At 41.8% G+C, this 21,171-nt stretch overlaps 1 protein-coding gene across 2 annotated transcripts in view; it reads left to right on the forward strand.

Moving 5' to 3' along the window:
- LOC121354766 (fatty acyl-CoA reductase 1-like) overlaps nucleotides 1-19,771 on the forward strand; it is a 112,966-nt gene extending 93,195 nt beyond the window's left edge. For both annotated transcript variants that reach the window (XM_041469619.1, XM_041469617.1), the window contains exons 6-12: nucleotides 156-200; nucleotides 4,880-4,998; nucleotides 6,045-6,112; nucleotides 9,176-9,347; nucleotides 13,083-13,212; nucleotides 14,061-14,188; nucleotides 15,187-19,771. In XM_041469619.1, the coding sequence (XP_041325553.1) occupies nucleotides 156-200; nucleotides 4,880-4,998; nucleotides 6,045-6,112; nucleotides 9,176-9,347; nucleotides 13,083-13,212; nucleotides 14,061-14,188; nucleotides 15,187-15,349 (825 nt within the window). In that variant the 3' untranslated portion in view covers nucleotides 15,350-19,771. The remainder of the gene's footprint in view (nucleotides 1-155; nucleotides 201-4,879; nucleotides 4,999-6,044; nucleotides 6,113-9,175; nucleotides 9,348-13,082; nucleotides 13,213-14,060; nucleotides 14,189-15,186) is intronic.
- The last annotated feature ends 1,400 nt before the right edge of the window (nucleotides 19,772-21,171 follow it).

Below are 21,171 nucleotides of genomic sequence, written 5' to 3' on the forward strand. Positions count from 1 at the left end.
GGTTGGCATCCTGGCAGCTGTCCCAGATAGGCTGGCATCCGTCTAAACTGGTGTCTCCTTCCTTCTTTGTCTACACCACACCACTGTCATCATTTAGAAGCCTGTGTAAGCAATACATCATTGAAAGGAACACTAATCATTCTTCTTTTCCACAGGGTTGGATTGACAACTTCAACGGGACCAGCGGAATATTTATTGCGGTACGTCTGGTTACTAGTTAAGCTCCCCTTAAAGCAGAGTTTGAGTTACTAAAATAGAAATTCTGATGTTACTCTACAGCCCCACTTAGAAACTGTGTGCAGTAAAGGGTCACAGGAATTTTCTGAGTCTGGGAGAAAGATGTCACTCACTTGCCACACATCTGTCAGCTGGTAGGACCCAGAGGAAGATCTTTTTGTGTTGAGCTCAAACAAGGACATTGAGAGAGTATTCATGTTACTGGTTTGCTGAAGTGTGAATTGCAGTTCCCAAAAACTCTGAAAAAACTAAAGGTTTGGAACACGGCCAAATTTTCAAAGAAAAGGCAAAAGATGTATCCTTGAAATGAGGGTAATTAATGGGTGTCACAACTTGAATCTTTTAACACAACTTTATTTTCCAGGCCAGGTTACCACACTGTCAATACAAGGTAGCAGTATTTATCATTCCATTTTGTCTCTGTGTGTATTGTTTCCAAATCTAGTGCTATAACTCGTCATACTTCCATAATACCAAAGATTCTGGCTCCCACTTGCCACTGCTTTGTACAGGATTTCTCCCTGTACAGACTACGCCTAAATAATGTGTATGATTGATTCAGACTCTGCCAGTCACATGGATAATTCACTATATTTTTTCCTAACTTGATAAAATATTCCCTGTAAGATGAAAATTATCATTACAATTAATACATGAAAGGAGTAAAATTGCATACCTTTTCTCCTGCCTTACAATTTTTTTTTTTCTGAACTAAAATCACTGCCTTAGGCCTCTCTGTCAATCCATAATGTTGTATAGCTCTGGGCAGATATTTATGTTCATATATGTCCAACTTCATTACTGTCTCAAAACTATGTTCTAATCAGCCTGGGGTAGTATATGAAAGGATTAGTGGTCTGCAATCATAGGAGAGCAGAATAAAATCCAAATATTATCTTGTTAAAAAAGTTCATTTATATATGAAGTAGAATATAAATAGAAACTTACAGTTGTGGAATGCACAGGACAAATAATGCTTTCATGCAAGCCCCATCTATACATTTCAGAGGCATTCAATTTTTGTTCTCAAATTATTAACTTCTAATCATGTCACAGTTTCTTTAAAAAAAAGAAATTTTTCTATTCCTTGGTGACAACTCAAGAAACTTGTACTGCTTCTCTGCTCTAGTCCCAGGATCTTGCACTGGTTTCTGGGTTCTTTTATGATGTTATCAAGATCAGGGAATGCTTTGCAATTCCTTAATTTTGCAGATGGACTTCTTACATTCTCATGTGTCAGGCTCTATCTTTTGTAATGACATTAATTTTATTCTGGACTTTGTTTTGGTTTGGTTTGTTTGGTTTTTTTTAATCATAACTTTCGATGGTGTCTGTCACACCATTTATCCAGAACTGCTTTGCAAGAAACCTTGGGCCAGGTTTTGAATGCAGATGCAGCCTGTATCTTTAGATCCAAGATAGCTCCATGGAGAGCAAAGATTATGAGATTCTAGGTTCACTGTGGGAAATGGCTTCTTTTTTAATATAAAAATATTAGACTTGCACTGAGATTTGAAAAAGAGGTGGTGTTTTTTTTTGGTCCAGGTTTGAAACTCTGAGGTTTTTCAGTATAGTAGAAGAGACCATGAAATTTGTGTCATCTACACTGAGCTCTTGGGTGATGAAATGTGTTCTGTAACTGCAATGAGAGTTGGCCAACAAAAAGACAAAAAACAATGACAAGGATGCAGGGTGTAGAGACAAACTTGTTTGGAATGTTTTCCAAAAGGGAAAAGTGTTTACTATTAGGGACCCAAGAGACTTTTTTCTTCTGAAGGGGGGGAATTAATAAGTACATGAATTAATGTTCTTGAATGTGGGGAGTTGTTTGAAAATGAACCCTTAAACATCTGAGTGATGCATCAGTTTGATTACCTGAAAGTTGTGTCAGTACAACCAGCTCTCCTGGCCAAATGTATTTTAAACTGTGATTATTAGATGAGTAGCTTTATTTGCTTTCATTAAGTGTTGAAAAAAGCAAAAGGGAAGTGGTTTTGGTGGTTTGGTTTTGTGCATTTGAAGTGTCTCTCCATACCAAAATACTCACTTTCAACTTCTAACCAAGCTCATCCTATAGGGAGAACATCCCTCAGATTCAGATTTGGTTTAGATGATCTTTGATGTCATTTGGGCAGAATCTGGACTCCAAATCTTGCAAAGACTTTTTTCCTCAGTTTCAGTGTGTCTGATCATTTCATTCCATAAATAGACACATTTCTTTTCAATATTCATGAAATATGGGAGTCCAAGTTGTTCTTGATAATCTAATTATGTTTCTTTTGCCTACAGTTGCTCCAGCTGCTGTGGGGAGCTGTGTTTGTTGATTGAGGAATAAAATGAAATTAATTACATTTCCACTGGAGTGTAATTAAGGCATTTTGTCTTACTGTTCCCTATTACGTGCAAAGACCTTACTCCTTGCAAGGTAGTGAAGCTGTAGGGCACAACTGGTTTAATTTGTGATGTGGACAGTGACTGGCCCCAAAGCACCTCAGCTGAGAGGCTGTCCAGAAACATCAGACTCTGGCCAGGAAATTATTTTGGAGGCTTCACTTGGCAGTAGCTTCTATTTAACTAAAGAGAAGAATGTCACTATCTATAAATAGAAACCAAGCCATACCTGATGGAAGTATCACTGAACCATTTTTTATGTAAAAAGTAACCTAAAAAACTTAAACCTCAAGCCTTTGTTACATGCAAAACATAGGAAATCTCGAAACCATTCATGTGTGTATGACCATCACATGCTGCTCTGAATACATTTTGCAGTAAATCCATCAAACATCCTCATTTGGAAGACCTCAGAAAGGTTTTTAGTGTGAAAATGTGATAGTTAATCACACAGTAGTCCCAAGTGAGCATATGTTCATAGAAGTGGAAACTTCAGAGCTGAGCTTGGTTGCCTCCTTTGTTTCTTTCTGCCTTTTTTTCCCCCTTGAAAAAACCCATTAGTAAGAACACAAAATCACAGTGATGTTGCAAGTTGAAGCTTTAGTGTCTGAGCCTAATCATAGTTCAGTTTAGGGCAGCAGAGTTCAATGCATGACACAGGTTTGAGGAGGATGGAGTGAGCCATGTAGGGAATCTTGCATTGTTTGTGTCAGAGTCTGTGATCCCTCTGGCTGATGCACCAAGGATGAGATGGGACTGCTCAGAAGTCCTAGTTTCTGAAAATTAAAGCAGTCAGAGGCATTATTCCATTACTTGGAAGCTGTGAAATGCAACAAACACATTGATTGCAGACGGGGAAAGGAGGAGGAGAACAGCCACCAAAAAGACCCCAAAAGATAAACACCTTTCCAAGAGGGGATACAGTGTCCCTTAAAATCCACCAATGACCACTAGATAGTGGTATGTGCTTCGCAAGTTAAAAGCAAGTCTTAAATGCTTTTTTAATGACTTTTGTTTTCTCCTCAGACTTCAGGCAAGGTGTTTTCCACAACTAGGCACTTCCTGTTTAGTTGCTGTAGAAAAATTTAATCTGTTTTATAATGAAATTCGAGTTTCAGATTGTATGAAAATAATTTAAGAAAAGCTGTAACATTTCCTTTGCCATATCTTTTAAATATTGATGGATCTGTAGCAAATGTTCTTTTGCTCCTTCATTCAGTCCTTCCCTCTGCTTTTGCACAGATCTAAATTACGAGAGCTTTTATCCTTCCTTCCTTCGCCAGCACTTTTATCCTGTCAGCTTTTTCTCTTGTTCCTCAGCTTCACTGCATTGTTTCCCACACAAGAAAGAACTTGATTGCAACCATGACTCTGACATGTTGGGTTTCTTCTGTTATGTGCTCTGTTGAGCCCTCATCTGTGACGCACCAAGTAAAGTTCCTTCACCCCATTTCACCCCCACCTTTCTGTATTTTGCCTTGTCCTCTCTGATCTGGTCTGCCATGCTGTTGCCATACCTCTCCTGTGGGACCTCCAAAGCCTAATTGGTCATCATGGAAACCCCCTGATAAGCATTCAGGTTAAATTTACATATTTTGGGTAGCCTGATCCCCTGAAAAATGCACTTCCTACTGAAGCAAGGTGAAAATTTTTTTGTTCTTGCCTGTTTCTTCTTTTTGGTTGTCAGTGCTTTGTATTTGCAGTGATTCCTTTTACTGAGTTTTGGTGGGTGATGTGCTCTTCAAGGCAGGGGCCATCCTTTGTATCTTTGTGCTTAACAGACATCTTTGGAAAAGAGGAGAGTGTGAATACATCCAAAGGAAAGGTAGTCAACTATTCAAAAGTCCTACAGGTGTTATTTCCAAAGTGACTGTAGTCTCTGAGTTATACTCAGAACACTGTCTGCCTGTGTCATTTAAGAAAATGTAACTTTCAGGCATGCACTTCACAGCAGCAAATTCTGATACATTTCTCTCCTTGGGTGTTTTCTTTCATATTAAGTTAAATTAAGAGTCCCAGCTTTTCTTGTGGTACACAGCACAGACATCATCATGTTTCCAGGCATCCTCTGGAAATGCAGGACAGCAGGATCCATGGGAGATCCATCTTTGTTGTCACAGAAACCAAATAATCTGCAATAGAAAACACATGCTACAGTGCTGGCCTGTGCCCAGTGCATGCTGCTGGAGTCCTGCCAGTTAAATCTCAGTGCAGCCTGAAGTGGCTGTTTCCCTGTCTCCCTGTCCCACAGGCAGGCAAAGGGATCCTGCGGACCGTCATCGCCAACAATGAAGCGGTGGCAGACATGATTCCCGTCGACGTCGCCATCAACCTGACTCTGGCAGCCGGGTGGTACACGGCCGTGCACAGGTGGGAGGACATCCCTCTTTATAGCATTCCTCTTTGGCCACACACCTGGAATATTTGCTCCCTGCACCAGCACTTTAAAGGGAACCAGGACCTGATTAAAAATCAGTGCAAGAGGCTGGCTGATTGATTTTCTGGTTGGTGTTTTCTCCCTGTGGTGGGCAAGGACTGAGAGCGTAGGCGATGCAATAAAGGCAGGGCTTAGAGTTAGGAAATCTCTACAGCTATGGGTGAGACCTGTTTCTTGCCTCTCAGAAGTCACTCTTCTGAAGGCCAAGAGTTTTGCAGCAGTGATTTTTGTGCCTCCTTTTCATTGAGTAGCTTCTCAAGTGTCTTCTGGAGTTTTCTTGGCAAAAAAGCTCTGTGTGTTTTCCTTGGGAAACACTGCACAATGTAAATATATTATGGGCTTACAGATTATATGATCTAAAAAAATGTCCCTTTGCATTGTTGAGAAGAGTGTGTAGAAGTGATATTAAGGATTTAAGGTCCTTTCCTGTGAACCTTTGGCCTGGCCTTTAATCATTAGGTAGGACTACAGAGAATAAACCACATGAATTATTCTGGAGGTTTATGCAACTCTGAGAAATCAAACCCAGGCAGATAAAAGGCAGAAGTGTTTTACTTTGAAAGACAGAGTAAGCCCTCTGAGCTGAGGGTAGAGCTACATCCAGTAAGCTAAATAAGGATCCTAAAAGGACCTTGAAGAGCAGCTCACCAGCTTTCCCCTCAAAGCATTATTAAGAAATCCGCCAAATTAAAACTGTGCGGTTTTCTATTATACAGTAAGAAAAATGCTGTATCGATTTCATCACTTGACATGCTTGGCAAGGTATGCTTAGATCAAGAAAACTGTTTGATTAATTCTTGATTTATGTTTAAGGAAGAAATAAAACAAATGTGATCCATGTTTAGTTCCACACTAAAAAATGCAAGCTTTGTTTGGTATTAAACTGGGAATTTACTTGAAATTGATTGGTTTTGTAATCCCATCCTTAAAAAATAGAGTTTCTTTACATCTCAAAATAATACTTCTTTCTGTTTTCCAGACCAAAAAACCTGTTGGTGTACAACTGCACAACAGGAGGAATCAACCCTTTCTTCTGGGGAGAAATGGGTAAGGTCTCATTTAAATGGAGAGCATCCATAGTGTTCCTTACACTTTGAAGAATTGGTTTCCACAATTTAGGTAGCATTTGGTGTTTGCCATTCAAACTGCATTTTGGGTGAGGGTCCTGTGAGGTAAAGGGTACTTCCAAACCAAACCATTCTAGGATTCTGTGATATTATGGTCTTTCTTGTCTGTCAGAAAATTCTGAACAGAAATAAGAGGTGTGCACTTCAGGAGGAAAATGTTGAGATGACACGTGGGCTTCAAGAACAGTTTGTATTTTGATCATGAGTTTTGTGGGAAAAAAATCAAATTATTTTCATGGCTGACTTTTCTTCAAGTGGATGTACTTCCAAGGCAGGGGTGAAAGAAAGGGAGACACATCCTGACATCCTTGAAGAGAAAAACTCATGCTGAAGCCAAGCAGCAGAATTTGTTTCAGCTGTGTACTGTGAAATACTGTGTACAGTTAGTACATTTGTGGACAGATGTACTGGGCCTGGTTTACTTTCTGTTACCCCTGCATTCATATCTTTGTGCTTTAAATACAGGAGGCTGGCTACGCCATCTCTCAGCCTTTGTTCTGCTTTTCCCCTTGCTTTATTTACATGGCAAACTAAGTCAGCAGAGAATGAGACCATAATTGCATTTACAGAATAAATGTCTTAACCATGATATTTGATCACGTGGCCTAGCAGGGAAGAGGTTTCAGCAATTGGCTGAGTGCTTGAGGACACCACATGACATGCAGATCTTGGCTTCTTTTTTGGTTTTTTTTTGAGAGGTGAAATGTTGTGGTTAGTCAAGATCTTCCGTGGCTTTTTCACATGAGTGAATGCAAAGCTCTTCACAGGCTGCTACTTCAGCAAAAGCCACCATAGCATCACTTTCTGAGGCTTGCCTTTGTTAACCCTTTTTCAGTGGAAATTTAGTGATGAAAACAGCAATGTATTTAGTGCATTGTCATTTATTTTATTCTGTTCTTCTGCTTATAACTATGGAATTAGCCATGAAATCATCTGGGTGCAGCAGCAGCAGCTTCTATGAGCAGCTGAGCTGTGTGGTAGAACTGAAGGCAAAATTTTCTCCTTGGGTGACACTGTGAAGCTCTTTCTACGCCATGTTGTAGCCACAGTTTTTCTGAGAGCAGCATGCTGCAGAGAATTAGGATGGAGTATGAAAGTGCAAAATTTTGCCTTTAAAGATGTTGCATGGCGGAAGAAATGAGTTTGGGAAAGATTTACTGCATCGCAATGTTATGACTGCAGGCATGCAGTCTGAATCCTTATTCAGACTGCTACTAATTTCTTTTTGGGAAATGCACATAATTCTGTTCAAGGAGTCAGGGTGTGTGACTCGTCATCAGGATGGAGGGTTCTGAGTGTCTGGAAGCTGCTGAGAAACCAGGAAAGGGAATGGGAGTCACCTGGCCTGGGACTGAGCATTTTAGAGGGATGGGCCTGGGCTACCTGGTTAGGCCAGGTGACACCAGGACCTGCTGTAGGAGTGACAGATGTACACAAGGGAGTAGGGATTTTTCAAGGGGAGAAAGATCAAACAGAGAAATTGAGTCTGGATTAGGTTTAGGATACCTAGGGCTGGGAACTGAAGTGGTGGAGATGGTGATGCTTTGAGTACACTTTGAGTGATGAGCTGGGAGGGAGGGAGGGAGGGAACACCCATTGCAAGGCAGTTCATTCTAAAGCTCCTCAGACACAGATAAAAAGTCCTAGTGTTAAAAGGGACCTTAACTGATTTATTTCTTTTTCAAATAATGCTATGCCTTGGAATTTTTCTTTTTCCTTACTGAGTACTTTGCCTACTTTTACAAAGATGTTGTCAAACAACTAAATTTTTATCTGAAGAAGCATATTCTGCTTTGCTTCAGTGTGAATCTGGTTAGTCTGACTTTGTGAAGTACATTTTGCAGTTTCTCCTCAAAACTAAACCATAAAACAGGCTGGAGATTATGCTCAGCATAGCAAAAATTAAGTTCAGTTTATTCTTGTTAGAATAAACTAACCTGGGTGTGACCTGTGTCCAGTTCTCCCCCTGCAGAACCTGCCTTTGAGTTGTAGGATTTGCTGCTGCATTTTTTTGTTGAGGTTGGAGGAGAAAGACACCCCCCACCCACTAAGTCGTTGGAGTAGCTCCTAGAGGTGACAAATTTCTGCTTTGGGGTTCTTAGTAGAAGTGCAGCAAAAGTCACTACTTAAAGTGCAGTAATGAGCTGAGCACAGACACTGGAGAGTCCTGTCTGAATGTTACATTTGGAATCTGCTCATCTGAGAATGATCTGGACGTTTCTTGTGGCTTGCAAATTCTCACCTGATCTTCTATTTGTAACATAAGCTTAGAGACTAAATGATAATATGAGCACAGATTGATGTCGTTAACTCTCAAATCAATTTTTTAGAAAGTGAAAAAAGCCCACAAATTCTTCTTTCTGGAGCTTGCTGGTGCTCAGGAGTAGGAGCACCATCTGTTTATCAGTCCCTAGGATGATAGTCTTACACTCAATTAGTTTGTTAAGCCTCTGCAATATGCAAATATCCCAGATATGCACATCTAGATACCGCTTTGTGGCACTGTGCCATTGCCAGAGCTCAGAATCAGACCCAGCATATTTTGTGCCTTAACATGCAGAGGGAAGGGAAGATTCCCACCCTGTCATTTTTATTTTATGGTGGCAGATCAAAGTTTGCTTTCAGTGATCTAATGAAATGTTAGCACTTACCAATTTCTTCTACACCTGCTGCAGGTGAAAGGAGAACTGCAGCTCCTTGAAGCTCTTAAAGCTGCCTGCTTTTCCTCCTTTATGTTTAGGTGCTTTGACAAGGAGGTTTTTGTCTGCCAGTGTTAAGTGTGGAGCAGGACTGAGTTTCAAATGGCAATAGATGGAGTCATCAATTTTCATAGCAGAAGGGACAACCTGATCCAGGCTCTGGTGACACAATTCAGAGAGCTGTGGGCTGGAGGTGTGAAGCACAACTTGGGCTGTGCTGCACTGTGCTTCCAGCCCAGCTGGAAGTGAGTGATTGCCTGTTAAAAATGCCTGTTCCCTTGCAGGGCAGTACGTCATGTCCACGTTCAAAAGGAACCCCCTGGAGCAGGCCTTCCGAACACCCAACGCTCACATGACCTCCAGCTACTTGATTAACCAGTACTGGATCACAGTCAGCCACAAGGCACCTGCCATCCTGTACGACCTGTACATGAGGCTCACGGGGAGAAAGCCCAGGTAAGGAATGGTGCCCTCAGCCTCCTGCAAGCCTGCCACTCCTGTGGAGAGCTGAGCTTGAACCAGTGATGAGAACTGGAGTCCTTCAGCTTCTTCCCGTCTCCTCCTCTTGAGGAAAATGAAGAAATGCATGGCTGTAGTTAAGCACAGCCTAGGGTTCGCACCCTTCCCACCACCTGGAGAACAGCACATCTTTTGAACTCGGTTTTACACGCTTCAGAGGTTCCCAAGGCAGAGGAGGGCTGGTAGTCTTCTGTCTTCTCTATATCCAGATCTCTACCACTTCAGCTTTCCAATGGGATCAACCCTGTGTGGCATGAGCTTGCGTATGGACTTGAGTCTGGCAAGGTTTAGAACATACCAGCCAATACAGTTTTTTTCCCATAAATCAAATGCCTAAGTAGCTGTTTCCAGCACTGGTCTGAAATCTAGGAAGCAACTATTTCTGAGTATGATTAAATTTTACTTATATTTAGGAGGGCAGTTCACCATTACGGTGAACTAATAGCACTGGCAGTGGTATGGCTTGGAGGAACAGCAATATCCATGTTCCACGTGGAAGGAATCCTCTTGTAAGTAATGTTACTCCAGACATTGTCCTCCTTTACTCCCTGTCACCACAGAGGAGGATTTGTTGTGCAGTGTGAGAACAGGCTGCCAGTGCTGTGTTGATGTCAGCTGCTCTGATTTATCCCTGACATTCTGCTTTGGAGGCACATTGGTCTGTAAAAAGACTTCCAGTTATCCAGGAGAAAAGAATTACCCTAGAAATAGAGGTAAACTGAAGATTAGGCTGGAATCTCCAATCTTTGTTGAAATGGGCAGCAGTAAGATCTTGGCACTGCCATTGCAATTGACATTTCTTTTCATTAAGCTGATTGGCATTATTAACCAGTGGACACTGTCTGCAAAAAATACTGTATTTAAATGTCAAACAAAACTCACCATGATCTTCTGAACTTTAAGATTTGCAGCCTCAGCAAAGATGGCTCACCAATGAAGATGGGAGTTTTCCAAGTCTTCTCTTTTTTTAATATAGTTCTCTTTTTTTTTTTAACACTACTTCAGCTCATCCAGGTATTGCTGCAATGTGGTAGGAAGAACAGTAGCAGCTCATAGTTTCTTCTTTTCCCAGATACCTGAATATCAGACCTTTATGGTCTAACAGTAAACCACAAAAGAAGCCTTTTTAGGTGTAAGCTGATTTCACATAAATTTACAGATATCAAGCAAAACTGCCCTAAGTGGCTTCCTGTGAGTGCTGCACATCTATCCATGACTTAGAACATAATGTGGTTTTATACCCTTAGTAGTCCCTTGGGGCAATCCTGTCTCACCTGAGGATCTCCTCATGCACGGCTCTGTATGGGAGCAAATAAAGAAATAATTGCTGTAAAAAGTTTTCTAGAAGACAAAATGCATGTTTGAAGTGTGGCCACAGTGAGAGCTAATACTCAGTTTATTCCTCTCAGTTCCTCCATAGTGGAAAATGAGATTTCCTGTAAGAAATCTTTGCTATGTTTCTATTCAGTTGATATTTTGCAGAAGACCTTTCCTTCATAAAAATTACTAGTCAATGTTTTGAATGTGGTCTCATCAACTGAGCTCAGACAGTTGACATGAAACGCAGTTTTCACACACACCTCTTCAGATCATAGAATCACAGACTGGTTTAGGTTAGAAGGAAGCTTTAAGATCATCCAGTTCAGGGACACCTTCCACTATCCCAGGTTGCTCCGAGCCCCATCCAACCTGGTCTTGGACACTTCCGGGGATGGGGCGGCCACAGCTGCTCTGGGCAACCTGTGCCAGGGCCTCTGCACCCTCACAGGGAAGATGTTTTCCCACATACTAACGAGTTGGTTCTCTTACCCTTTCTTTTTTCTGTCAGTTTCCATTAGTCCTAAGCACTTTAAAGATTTCGGGGAGTCAGCTTGAGGGGCAGCTTCAGATCTTTCCAATCTATCTGCATTTCTTCTTCCCAAGTTCCTAAAATGTATTAAAATATTCACAAAGCTTTGCCCCATGGTGCTTGCCCTACACAGGAGGATTATTCTGAAATAAATTTAAAGCAGTTCAGATAAACTGCATTCAGTCAATGTGCACATAATTATTCAGAATGAAGGTTCCTTTAATCTGATGGTCTGCTTTGCTTCTAAAATGAAAGCCACTTTAAGAAGGAGTGCCTGTCTAAGATTTTAGTGCTCTTTCCAGTTGCTTTGGGTGAGCTGCACAGTTCTGCTCTAAACTGATGGACTCATTGTGTCTTGCTGTGCTGTGCTGAGTGCTTATCACAGTGGCAGTCACATCTGCGTGGGAAGAGGCCAGCCTCACACCATTCTCCCACAGACTGCCACCTTTTATTTGTCACAGCAACTGTGTTACCCCCTGGGCAGCTCAATATTTTCAATGAAAACAGCTCTGTTTTCCACAAAAATCAGCCTTTTAATGCTTTCTCTTGCCCTTACCCAGTCTGAGAGGACATGGTGTCCTCTCAGAACTGACCAAGCCCTGTACATCACACTTTAAAACAACTGCCAGAGGCCTTTTTCACTCATGATCACTGGGACAACTAAAGTAATCCTGCAGCGTAAGTCAGCATTAACGTCATCCACTTTTGTATAAAAAATCAGTAAGAAAAGGCCAAGACACATCAGAGGACCTAAACCTTCATTTCCCAAGCCCTTAAGCAGTTATGCCTCTGAAGCAAGACAGCAGAGATGTGGAGCTGTTGGAGGGGGTCCAGAGGAGGGCCATAAAGATGGTCAGAGGGCTGGACCACCTCTCCTATGAGGACAGGTTGGGAGAGCCAGGACTGTTGAGGCTGGATAAGAAAAGGCACATGGGAGACCTGGTAACAGTTTTTCAGTATTTTAAGCAGACCAGTGGGAAAAAAGAGGAGGCACTTACCATGGAGCGTAATCATAGGATAGGGGGGAATGGTTTCAAACTGAAAAAAAAAGTACATTTAAATTATATAGGAGGAAATTCTTCCCTGTGAGGGAGGTGAGGCCCTGGCACAGGTTACCCAGAGAAGCTGTGGCTGGCCCATTCCTGGAACTTTACAAGGCCAGATTGGATGGGGCTCAGAGCAACGTGGGATAGTGGAAGGTGTCCCTGCCCATGGCAGGGGTTGGAACAAGATGATCTTTAAGCTCCCTTCCAACCCAAACTACTCTGTGATTCTTTGGTTGTGTCTGAAAATTGAAGTTGAGCAAATGACTTCTGAGCTCAGTGTCCATACTGCAGATGTGGTCACCAAATACTGGAGCTAATGCCAAAAATCAGAGCCTTGCTTCAGTTCACAACTCAGGCTTGGGAGCACAAGAAAATTCCTGTGGCAGAAAGAGAAGTACCCACCTTGGGAATAGCAGCACTGTACCTTTGTGGTGCAGACTTCATGCCAGCTCAGATGGGCTCTTCCATCCACAGCGGTGGAACATGAGGTAGGTGCAGCTTCCAGCCCTTGCTTAGGTCCGACCAGTGAGGTGGACATCAATGGCAATGATGTTGGCTCCCATGTTGGAGCCAACAATAAAAGCTGGGTAGCTCTAGGCTCGAGCTCAGCTGGAGCAGTTGGGACTTGCTGGGCAAGTTCTTGGCCTAGCGACTAGCAGGGCAGTGTTCAGGAGGAATTGGAATGTTTATTCACCTGGATTGGTGGAAACACAAAGCAGCAGCTTCTACATAAGGTCAGACTCCCTGCTCACCTCTGATGCTTCCCCTTTGTTTCAGAATGATGAAGATTATCAATCGGCTGCACAAGTCTATGACACTCTTGCAGTATTTCTCCACCCAGTCCTGGAACTGGTCTTCGGATAATATGAATATGTTAATGAGTCACCTTAACACAGAGGACAGAAAGGTAAATATGTCTTGAATATGGGTTCTAATCTCAGATTCTGTTCATCTGCAGAAATTATTTTTGCTGTATTGTGGAGCATTTAAGTGATATCTAGATGACTGGAATTGATTTTAATCTGAAATTATTTATTTCAGGAGCTTTCCATTTATCACAGGAGAGTGTTTTCAGGTCACTGACAACACAACCTATTCTATGAAAACTTCTTCCTCTCTACAAAGCCTTTCTTTGCTCCAAGAGACAGCTGCCTGAGGCTTGCTAACCATTTGTCCAGTACGAGCACCCAAATTTAACTGTGGTAGTTGGCTCTGCAACAAGATTTTGTTGATGCCAAACACCAAAGTGATCCATTTCCTGGACTTCTGCTGATCTAGCTGCCAAAAGAGAATGCAGCAGAGCTGAGAGTAACACCGATGCAGAGGCACCTGTTGACTCAGTGTCCAATTAATTTATTTACACATAATTTTAGTGACACGTTAAAACTCTCTGGAGGTTTTCATTTGAATCTGTTTGCCTGTGTGGAATGCCATTTTTCTTCCATGATTGTCTGTGCGTTTGTGTGTGTGTACAAATATATGTATTTATGGAAAAGTTGCCACCTGAAAGATAGACACCTTTATTTTCTGCTAGCTAGCACTACATTTCTGCTTGCTTTGCCCAGATTCCCAACTGGGTGGGACATTAACCAGCAGCTGTGAAACACAGTCTGCCAGTGCTTGGGAGCTCAGTGGCTTTGAGAATTTCAGAGAGAGGGCCTTGTCAGGAACAGAGATCAATGAATAATTGATGCTTCAAATGGACTGGTTTTGAACTCTGATGTTCAACTTTCACTGTTTGTCTTTAAATCCCAGTTATACAACTTTGATGTTCGCCAGCTGCACTGGTCAGAGTACATCGAGAGCTACTGCATAGGTGCTAAGAAGTACTTGCTAAATGAGGACATGGCTGGAATTCCAGCAGCAAAGCAGCATCTACGCAAGTAAGTCACACTCAGGGACAAAGAGAAGAGCTCCTGGCTAACTTTGGGGAAAATAAGTCTAGCTACATTGCAAAATTATTATTATTATTATTAATTAAAATGGAGATAACTTATTTCTTACCACAGCAGTTTGTCAGTATTTACAAACATAGAATAAGGGGATAGTTTGCCATAGCAAGGAATCCTAAACAAATTCATTGTTCATGGATCATTTTTAGGAAGTTTCTAGGGACCTCAGGAATGGACTGCTGACTGCCTCAGACCGTGGACTGTGGTGCAGTGATAAAGTTTATCTTAAAAGGGGTCTTAAAAAAATGAAACAAGTCTTGAGGTCTTTAGTTGTCTTTTTTCCCTTGGTCAAGCACTGGGAAAATGAGAATTAGAGAACTGCAGAAGCTTCTGCTTGACAGAAAGAAGACAGGATCATTACAATCTGAAAAATTCAGTAATACCACTGAAATTGATGCTGTAAACTAACCCACTCCCCGCAAAACATAAAATATCCCAGTGCTGCAGTATTGCAACAGTGAAGACCATTTATGATCATTGTATAATTTCACAACTCTAAAGATGAGCTTTCACCCAAATAAGAGAACCTTGCTTGTCAACTCCTGTGAGGTTCTCAAGGCTGCCCCAAATCCTGCGAAGTGAGAGATAGCCAATATATAAGACCAAAGCAGAAAGTATTGGACACAGACTGTCCTAAAGAAAAACCTCTCCATATGACTTCACTCTGGTTTAAAGTGAGAGAAGAACAAGAGTGAGTTCCAATACAGCTATTCCACCTACATCATGAACTATTCACTGTGCTCCAGCTTCAGCACAGTCCTTGGCAAGACCAAGGACTCCAGCACAGTGTCTCCACTAGAACAGGAATGGCAAAAAGCCCAAAGGTCACTTGTAAATAGGATTTATTCCTGAATTACCTGTAGGAAATGCAGGGGGCTGGTGAGCTTCTCGTTGTTTGTGTGTTTCTTGACAAGATGCCTCTTTCCCAGGCTGAGGAACATCCGATACGCATTCAACACCACCCTCCTTGTGATCATCTGGCGCATCTTCATCGCAAGGTCACAGATGGCTCGAAACATCTGGTACTTTGTGGTGAGCCTCTGCTACAAGTTCCTGTCCTACTTCAGGGCATCAAGCACCCTCAGGCACTGAAGCCATTCATCAGCAACCAGCCTCTTCCAGAAGGACCTCCATCTCTTCTGATCAGCAACTGTGTGGGCATCGGGGTCTGAAAGTAGCAGAAAAATCCACTCCCTCCAACAGCAGCTGGCACTTATTGTACACTGTTACATGCTCATCTTTTTAATTTTAACTAATGCTTTAATATATGGTCTTTTTTCCATAGGACCAGGCCAATTTTTAAAGCCATAACTGAAGCTTTAGGAACAGGTCAAGCTGGGACCTCTCATCTTAAAGTCTGATGTGCAAGAGTAAGGATTAACCAAAGTCATTGTCTTCCCATATACTACTCCTTAGGCTATCTTAATCCCATCTTCTTCCTCAAAAGAGGCAAATTTAAAGCATGACCTTGGAAGACAAGGATGCCACCAGAGGAGACCCAGCTGAGGAAATCCACCTGTAAGAGGTCTTCCTAAAGCAGCTGTTCATTCTCATTCAGTGAAATGGTACTTTACTGAAAAAACAAGATTACACCTTCTCAGTTTTTCAAAACTTAGGAGGGGGAAACATCAGTCACATGAGGCCAGTGAACACACAGAACAGTTTTCAGATCTTGTCTTGTATTGCTGCTGAGGACTGATGCTTTCAAGCCATACTTGAAGACACACATAGAATTCTTGCACCTGTGTTAACTCTGCTCACTCACAAGCTGCTTTCTTACAGAGAGGTCTTCTTTTCTCCCTGTGGTTAAGGTTTCAGTCTATTAAAAAATTCCTGGTCTTGCATTTATCACATTTGCTTGGGACATTTTGGGGGTCTTGAAAAATGCTGTATTAACCCTGAGAATGAAGAGAAGGCTTCATAAAATTCAGAAGAAGAATACAGAAATGTGTCATTATTTTTGAAGTATGGGTCTTTTTTTCCCCTGCAGGAAGTCTCTCTCCCTGTAGCTCAAAACCAGCCTGATACTGGCCTTTCATTACAGCTAAATCAGTTTGCAGTTGATCATTTCCAGTGGCAAAGAAAGTGTAAAGACACACATGGAGGAAACATCATTGGGCCTGTTCTGCTGCCATTCCTGTCAGGAGGCATTAAAAAGTCTGAAACTTGTTTTTCTTGAGAATAGGTTAAATGTTGGATTTAATGATCTTAAAGGTCTTTTCTGACCTAAGCAGCTCTGTGATTCTTTGACTTCTCTGTAAGAACAGTCATGCAGCTGTGAAGGTAACACACTTTGTCCTGCAGTTTAGAATTTTCAGAATTCGATTTTTCAGAGTTTTATAATTCAGTTGCAGTTTAGAAAGGAAGCCAAGGACCTTCCCAATGCTCATGGCTGTTGGAGACCCTTGTTTCTTGTAGTGAATTGTAAATTCCTGTGGGGCCAGAGAGAGAGAGCATTCTTGAAAGTAGCTGGTGTAACAACAGCAACAAATTTACTGCATTGTCAGATTTTCAGAGTAAATCTTACACTGAAATATTATTTATTCAGATAACATTGAATAAGCACTTTTAAGATGATCAGTCTTCAATGCAGCACCCAGTTTCTCTAATCTTGTGTAATGCCAGCTGTCTGAAAAAGTAATGCTACACAAAAAACACAAAGAAGTGACACAGTTGCTCTTTTGTGAGCTGAGAAGAGCAGAGAATTTGCAAACCTGGCATTCCTCAAAAATTATACTTGGTTTTGGTAATGAAGGTAAGAGCAAATTTTGACAGTGCATTTATATCTGAGCTCTTCAAGCTGGTTCAGAAATCTTTCTAGAGGTTCAAGGAATTAATCTTGCCCTGTATGCCCCAGAGGTCTGATTCCAAGCAATTGCCTAAGGGTGCCTGCAGCAGAACCTGACCAGAAATGTGCTGTCCAGTATGGCAGGGCTCTGGCATTGCCTGCCACAGACCTCTGTATTTGTCACATACTGCTTTTGATCTGTGCTTAAATAGGTCAAGCACCCAGTTTGCAAAGATGCAAATTTGTGAAGCACTTGCCTTGGAAATGTTCTTCCTGTAGTGAAACTGGTTGTTGGGCATGTGTTTTCCAGTTTCAGGGCATGCTGTGCAAGGTGTCACCACCTGGGAAACCTGGAGCTCTGCATTCAGGGGCTGGGACCAACGTTCCCTGTCCAGTGCTGCCACAGCAATATTTTGGGGAAGGTTGTGGCATTGTAGTTTGCTACCTTGGTGGGGCTGAGGCAGGTTGCTGCAGGGATTCTTCCAGGAAGAGTGCATTCCCTCAGTTACATCATTTGGTCATCAGGCAGCTTGCAGTCCTCATAGAAAAGGCTAAAACACAAAGCAAACCAAAACTGTAGATCACTTTGAAACAAACTTCCACTCAAACATCAGGAAATCATTTCAACACTTATCCTGAAAGTCTTTTTAAGTGCCTGCCTTATGGACAAAGAGAAGCAACACTAAAGGGGATCATAAGTCTTGGGCTGTGCACTTGATAGACAAAAGCTTGGGTCTCAGAAAAGTCAAAGGTGCAGAGCTGCTACAACACCAGTCAGCTCTTGTGAGAGTAAAATGCCCCACCTTTTCTTCCCCTCCCCTGCTCATGCCAGGAATTCCTCACAATATGCCAGTAGGTATTCACAGTTGTGTGCACAGGCTGTATTGTCCCCACAAGTCTGAAGTGTATTTTTTTGCTCCCCTGACCATATCCAGACCTGGTTTTCTGAACACACAAAAAGGTGATGCATTCAGAACAGTGGTGGTATGTCATTTTAAGGCTCTTCGGCATTTTGCTAAAGGAAATGGCTGCAGAAAAGCTACTCAGCCCCAAAAAAACAGCAAGAGTTGATTGGGTTGGAAAAACAGAGCTGTTGCAGATGGTGTGTGCTCTTCTGGAGACCTTTTGTAGCCCATACAGCATTGCCAGCAGCTGGCTCCAGAGCTCTGGCCTTGCCTGGGGTAGATCAAGCTGTTAGCTTGTTTTAACACACATGTCACATCAAGGGGAAGTTGAATCTTTAATCCATTTTCTTGTGGCCTGAGATGTTTCCAGCTGATTGTCTGAAGCACAGACATATTTCAGAAAGCCTCAGTGCAGGGGCTGATGTGTGGCAGTGGCCCTTGAGTGCCAGCTGTGACTGTCATCGTGGGGAGCTGGGTACAAGAACTTGTTTGCACCTCAAGCAGTGGCTGATGTTCAGTGGTTTACTTTGTGCTTCTCAGTGGATTTGTTTGTGCTCTGAAGAAACCCAAGCTTTGGTGAAGATAATCTGAAAGAAAACACTGAATATCATTCCACCATCAGCAATAGGCAGAAGCTTGCAATTAACAAGTATCTTTTTTTAATTAAATGGTGATAACCACAACAAATCCCTACAATTAATCTGTGTTTTAACTGCTTTTGAACAACAACCAAAGCTGTTTATCATCAGCATGTCTGTTCCTAAAACAAATTAATTTCTTATCCCTCCACACGCCTCTGTTCCACGTTAAGAAACAATTTTTCCACAGTAGAGAGGGAGAGGTAACAGACCCCCTGATAAATCACAGGTTGTTGGCCCATTACCCACCTCCTGCAGAAATGTGTTCTTTTACATTTTCCAAGGAAACATGAGTAAATCTGCCTGTGCGTACAGCTGCATCTTCCAGCACCAGACAACAGTAACCAGACAACATGGTAAAAGCAGTGGGGCTTATCCTGAAGTGCGAGGCTGTGCTTGTTTGGTGTGCCCTGTTCCACTTCAGTTTACCACAAAGCGATTAAAACATACCCTCGTTTCCAGTGTAAAAGGAACCTAACCTGTAGCTGTTAATTGAGTCATTATGAATAAGCAACTGGGAAAAGAGGGAGGGGGGCATCCTTTTATTTGTAAATAAGCTACAGCTTCATGGTTGAAAGCATGCTGTTGCTCTTCCAGCATTGATTACCGCTGAAAGCAAGGATGAACTTTCAGTACAACTTCAGTACAATTGGACCCCTTATTCTAGCACAGAGCAAATAACATTCCCCAGAAGGTAAGTGGTGAACACCCCATTACATGGTGCTAAATATTGGTATGAAGGTGGTACAGATTTACTTAAAGAGAATTAAAATCCAGAAGATAAAGCGTATTTGGGGAATAATTAAAGATGTACTATCCCACTTTTCTCCATTGCTTAAAAGCCAATTATGAATTGTTTTTTTCAGATGAATATGAAGCCACTTAGAAAAGGTTTCTTGTCCTTACATGATCTTGGCAGACCCCAGTTTATAGTAAAATATGTACTCTCCCACTGCCCAGAGTTTCTACGGTTCTATCTGCTATTTCTATCCTCTTGTTAGCTACGAGACAACTTCCTGTTACAAATCTTAATTACAGAGTTTCTAATGTTAAGGCGTAACCTTTTGAGCTCTCAAATCAGATAAAATGGTCCAACCACAAATTGCGTGAACCTCAGCCATAAAATTGTTAATATGATGTTTATGTTCTTTGAAAAATTTAATAAAACAAAATATTTTAACGCTATGGTAATTTTGCATTGCTTGGTTTGCTAGAGGAGGTGGTTACTTGCTGGCCATCGCAGCTGAGCAGAGGCTGCCTATCCAGCACATTTGCCCACATCTGCAGCACAGCTGTCAGTGGAATGGCAGCTTTGCCTACAGGAGGGAAACAAAAATTTTAAAGGCTGCAATAGTGAGACTTTTAACCCCGATACAGAAGACTGAAAGGTCCTGCTGTGATGAGTGTCCTGTGGAAACTCAGAGGGACAGGTCTGCAGCAAAGAAAAATTGGGAGTAACCCAGCCAACTTCCCCGAAAAACATCCCATTTGTACCTGAGTATATTACCCCACATTGTTAGTTTAAGTATAGAGACCTCACCTCATAATGTTAGTTTTCTGTCAAGCAAGAGTAAATAATGTCTAGTAATTATCTCTCACTTCCTTGCAATATAGCAGACTTCAATGAGTGGAAAAGACACAGTATTATCATGACTCTTTGCTTAACGAAAATTATTTCCAATTCTGAAACCCAGGGCATACATCAAAGATACCACTTTCATTTTGTTAGCAAGTCTTTCCTTAAAATACCATTTTCCATTTTTTATATGTAAATGTGATCTTTATGGAGAAAAAAATAATCAATTTTCCATTAAGATGCATCAATGAATTAAAGCCATCAGCAAGAAAGTTCGACCTCTTTTCAAGGAACAGATTTGAAGGTCAACCTGAAGTCTTCAATATTTAAAGCTTTTCTTCTGACATTCTAATTGCCCAGTATTATCAAGGCAAATAATAAATAAATGAGGAAAATTGCATTAATTTTCATATTTTAAGGGAAGCAAAAATAGGGGGGGAGGAAAATTATGTAAAGTAGGAAAAATCCTTAGCTGATAACACCACAGGTCACACAGAATAAGCACCAGGTCTCAAGGGAAGGCACCCCAGCCAATTTTCAATTTTCCCCATCTCCCTCAGTTAAGGACAACTGGTGTTCATTAAGAACTGAGCCCACAGGTCCCAGTTCCTAACTTCCAGGATTATAGGCTATGAAATGTGCTGTGGATAAATTGGATTTTTGGACTCATGCCCTACCTATGGAATGGATACCACAGCAGAGGAAGCTGAATTAACCAGAGCCCATCCAGAGCCAGGAGAGGGCCACACACTCATCTACTTCTCTTGCCACAAGTGCCTTGATAATACAAATTCCTGCAGCTATGTGCACTGCAATCTCAGAGGTGGCTTGCTCCTTCCAGGGAAGCAGCAAGTAACACCCAGTTCCAGATAAAAAAGCCACAGCAAAAGTGCACAGCAAAGAAATGCATCATCTGTAAAAGAAGATTAGGCAAGAGAGGATCAAGACAATAGCTCAGGAGCTGCCAGTGTGATCCATCTTTTCCCAGTTTTCCCTGAACAAGGTAT

This window comes from Pyrgilauda ruficollis, unplaced genomic scaffold (genome assembly GCF_017590135.1).
Source record: "Pyrgilauda ruficollis isolate IOZ18807 unplaced genomic scaffold, ASM1759013v1 scaffold238, whole genome shotgun sequence".
Classification (NCBI taxonomy): domain Eukaryota; kingdom Metazoa; phylum Chordata; class Aves; order Passeriformes; family Passeridae; genus Pyrgilauda; species Pyrgilauda ruficollis.